The sequence below is a fragment of the Pinus tabuliformis genome, chromosome 2_2 (genome assembly GCF_031772625.1).
Source record: "Pinus tabuliformis cultivar Carrire ecotype Pingquan chromosome 2_2, CPIR1, whole genome shotgun sequence".
NCBI lineage: Eukaryota > Viridiplantae > Streptophyta > Pinopsida > Pinales > Pinaceae > Pinus > Pinus tabuliformis.
In genome coordinates this window covers 405,426,040-405,429,607 of record NC_142300.1, presented here as the reverse complement: position 1 = coordinate 405,429,607, position 3,568 = coordinate 405,426,040, and the positions used below count along the sequence as shown (strand labels likewise).

At 40.0% G+C, this 3,568-nt stretch overlaps 1 protein-coding gene across 2 annotated transcripts; it reads left to right on the top strand.

The window, feature by feature from the left end:
* The first annotated feature begins 699 nt into the window (after positions 1-699).
* On the top strand, positions 700-2,614 carry LOC149192995 (putative UPF0481 protein At3g02645). Of its 2 annotated transcripts, XM_089406515.1 has the most exons (2): positions 700-2,232; positions 2,415-2,614. In XM_089406515.1, the coding sequence occupies exons 1-2, from the start codon at positions 816-818 to the stop codon at positions 2,432-2,434; spliced, it is 1,437 nt and encodes a 478-aa protein (XP_089262641.1). In that variant the 5' UTR covers positions 700-815; the 3' UTR covers positions 2,435-2,614. The 2 variants fall into 2 exon arrangements, with proteins under 2 accessions (XP_089262641.1, XP_089262640.1); XM_089406514.1 differs by having other exon boundaries at positions 700-2,614.
* Positions 2,615-3,568: the final 954 nt, after the last annotated feature.

The following is a 3,568-nucleotide window of genomic DNA, read 5'->3' as shown; positions in this document are numbered from 1 at the left end:
ATACCATATATAATATTTTAATTTTGTTTAATCATAATAATTTAATATCACAAATATTCTATTTTTCCATATATGTGAAATTTTATGTAGCGGTTACTTTTATATATATATATATAAACTTTCTTTATTCTTTTTATCGTAATTTTATTGGTTTATGTAAAATTAAAAAATACCTAAGACAATGATGATACAAAGGCCACACCCCCCAGCAATTTTAGGATAATTGAGAGAAAGGCAAAGATGTTTGTTACATCAATAATGGCTTTGCCCTTTTGCTTTAACCCAAATTATTGGGTCAAGAGATGCTTCTGAGCGTCCTGTCAACTTCAGAAGCTCCATCAATGAAAAACAATAAAATTCCTCCTGATCTAATATTAGGTTTCAGCGCTCATGAAGTTACATTAAAACTTAAAGTATGTTCGAAAGAGTTTTGAGCAGTTAAAGGAGACATAGATTTGTGTCGAGCATTGTTGGCATTTCTACTTTGCGTGCGATGAAAGCACTAATGGACCACCTGGATAATTCGATTATACTGGCGGACCACCTCATGCGCACTAAACTGGCAAGGTACAAACCATAGAAATCGTGTTTGACAAAGGGAAAATAGCGTCCACTTAGGCAGTGTACAATCCCTTGCGCGTGGCGCGAGTCGCTGAATCAGAATCTTAAATAAGAAAAGTAAACCATGTTCACATACCTCCGCCCTCTGTCATCACGGATCACTTTTTATATGGCTGGGCAGTAACTCTGCTGTCTCACATTTTTCTCACCTTTCTCACCTTTCGTGCTTTGTTTCCTGTCGTCCATTCCAAAACATGGAATCCAACACAGAAATTCAACCGAAGATTGATCAGAATGGTTGGATTATTCAAATTAAGGAAAGTCTGGATCTAGAGCAAGAAGAAGAAGAAGTGAAGGAATTCTGTATGTCCGTGTTTAGTGTGCCTAAAGATTTACTGGCAATGAAACCTGAAGCATACACTCCTCAGTTGATTTCCATCGGTCCCTATCACCACTGGAGATCTGAGCTCTATAACATGGAGCGCTACAAATTGGAAGCTGCTCGTAGATATCAGAAAAGAATCAACGGCCGCAAGTTTGAGTCTGTGGTTGTGGAGGAGTTTAAGAAGCACGACCGGCGAATGCGGAGCAGTTACGACAAGTTCCTCGACTACACGGAAGAAACCTTGGCGTGGATCATGGCTCTGGACGCAGCCTTTCTTCTCGAGTGTTTGCAGTTTTATGTCAGGCAGGCCGACCAAAACTCTGAAGTGGATGTCAAGCAATTGGGGCGAATCCTAGATCCGACTGGCACCAGCGCTGCTCACAATTCCATTGTGAGAGATTTGATGATGTTGGAAAATCAATTGCCACTCTTTCTATTGCAAAAGCTTTTGGAATTGCAGTTGGGTTCTGAAACCCAGGCAGAGGAGAGACTCTGCACACTGCTAAGACTTCTATGTCAAGAAATGTCGCCTTTCACCTTCAAGCTTCCCGAGGATTTGAAGATCCATACAATCGAGAGAGGTCATGTTCTGGAGGTGCTGTACTACGCTATAGTTCCTGTTTGCAACGATCAAAATCTGAATATTCCGAAAGACGAAGAAAACGAGGAGCCTTTTACAGGGGAGATGTCAACTCTTACACGAGCCTTCGATTTGTTATGGAAGGCTGTCTCCTCTTTAAACGTTGGCCCCCTTCGATTTCTCACGAAGTTGACGCATCGCCTGATGAAGTTGCCCTTACGTCTTCTTTCTATTCTTGGGAACCTTCCTGTTCTGAGCGTGTTGAAGAAACCCTTGGCTCTTCTTGTCAACAAAGATGCCACCAAAACTGAGGAAGAGGGAAAAGGGAAGGCGGAAGAATCATCTGTTAAGATCATACCGCCCACGCGAGACGAACTGGCTATTCCATCTGTGGCCGATTTATACTCTGCGGGAGTCAAATTTGTTCCTACCAACGGCGACCTCACCTCAATACAATTTGACGAGAAGACTGCGACACTTTACCTTCCAAAAGTAAAGTTGGACACCAACACAGAGGTAATCCTGAGAAATCTGGTGGCATTCGAAGCTTCGGCAGCGCCCGGTGCGATGGTTTTCACACGATACACAGATTTCATGAACGGAATCATCGACTCCGAAGCTGATGTGAGACTGTTGAGACAAAGTGGAATTATTTGCAACCACCTCCATAACGACGGAGAGGTTGCGAGCCTGTGGAACAGCATGGGTAAGTGCGTTCGTCTCACAAAGGTTCGATATCTCGACAATGTTATAGATGATGTAAATAGATATTATAACAGAAAATGGAATGTTGTGGTGGTGGAGTTCGTGAACAATCATATATTCGGGTCGTGGCAATTCCTATCCCTGGTAGCTGCTGCGATACTTATTATCCTCACCTGCTTGCAGGCCTTCTGCTCTGTCTATGATTGTAAAAATTGGTTAAGCAAGGCCAATCTGTTAGAAAATTAGAGGCACGGAGCAGAGTGTTATAGGGGTCCAAATATGTCAAGGTTCAAATCTGTGCAGCAAACCAATCCAGTACTGCCACTTCTAAGGGTGCTCGAGTGTTCTATTTTGCTGGTTTATTGGTATGATTTCGTTTACTATTTGCTGGTATTTGACATTTTTTCTTTCGGAGTAAAAATTTATTTGGATTAGTGAAAACAAAATTATATGTGGTGGGGACATCTTTTCTGTACTACTAAAAATGTAATTTTATTAGTGAAAACAAAATTATATATTGTAGCTGTATTCAGTCAAATTAGTCAAAACAGTTGCGTACAGAGACCGAATAGACTCAAATCAATAAAAATAAACAGCTCTTAGATGGAAGAACTTGTTTACCCTTTTATTCTTTCTTTCTTTTCTACCTTTATTCTTTCTTTCTTTTCTACCTTTGGCCACCCCCCTTGATTTGCAGCAGTCATTACAAGTACTAGCTGGTTCTCTTCATTCATCCTTGGATTTTCCTTATCTGCATCCTAACTCTCAGAAATATGATGTAGTTTGTAACATCATGTCTCCGTTTCTTCAGGGATCTTCTCCTGCTGCATTGTTGGGGCTGGGATTCCTGCTGCTTCATGATTAGCTCCTCCATTTGCTAGGCTTTCTTGTGGATTTTGGGTTGTTTATTGATAGGGAGACTTGTTTACTCATTATTTTCTTGGCTTTCAGATTGCTGCTTTGGAAATTTCCATCCCTTGTTTCTTTTTCCTTCTTGGATCTCTCTTAGCCATAAGATGTGAGTTCTGTAGTTGTCTTGTTTTTCAACATGTTGTGCACCTAAATTCCCTGTTTTCGAAGTCTAAAAACTGTATGTAAAATTCTGCAGTACTTTGTTGAGATCCACTTCCACACAAATTCTGATAAAAATATAAATTCCTTCTCTGATATTTGATATTAATATGAGTATCATTATATATAATATTCTGTTCTTACAAATGTAAGTTGATTGAAACCAGAGAAAACCCACTGTCAAAAGTGTATAATATTTTGTTCTTACAAATTTCGGTTGATTGAAGCGAGAATAAGCTGCAGTAAAAATATCGTGCAATAAAATG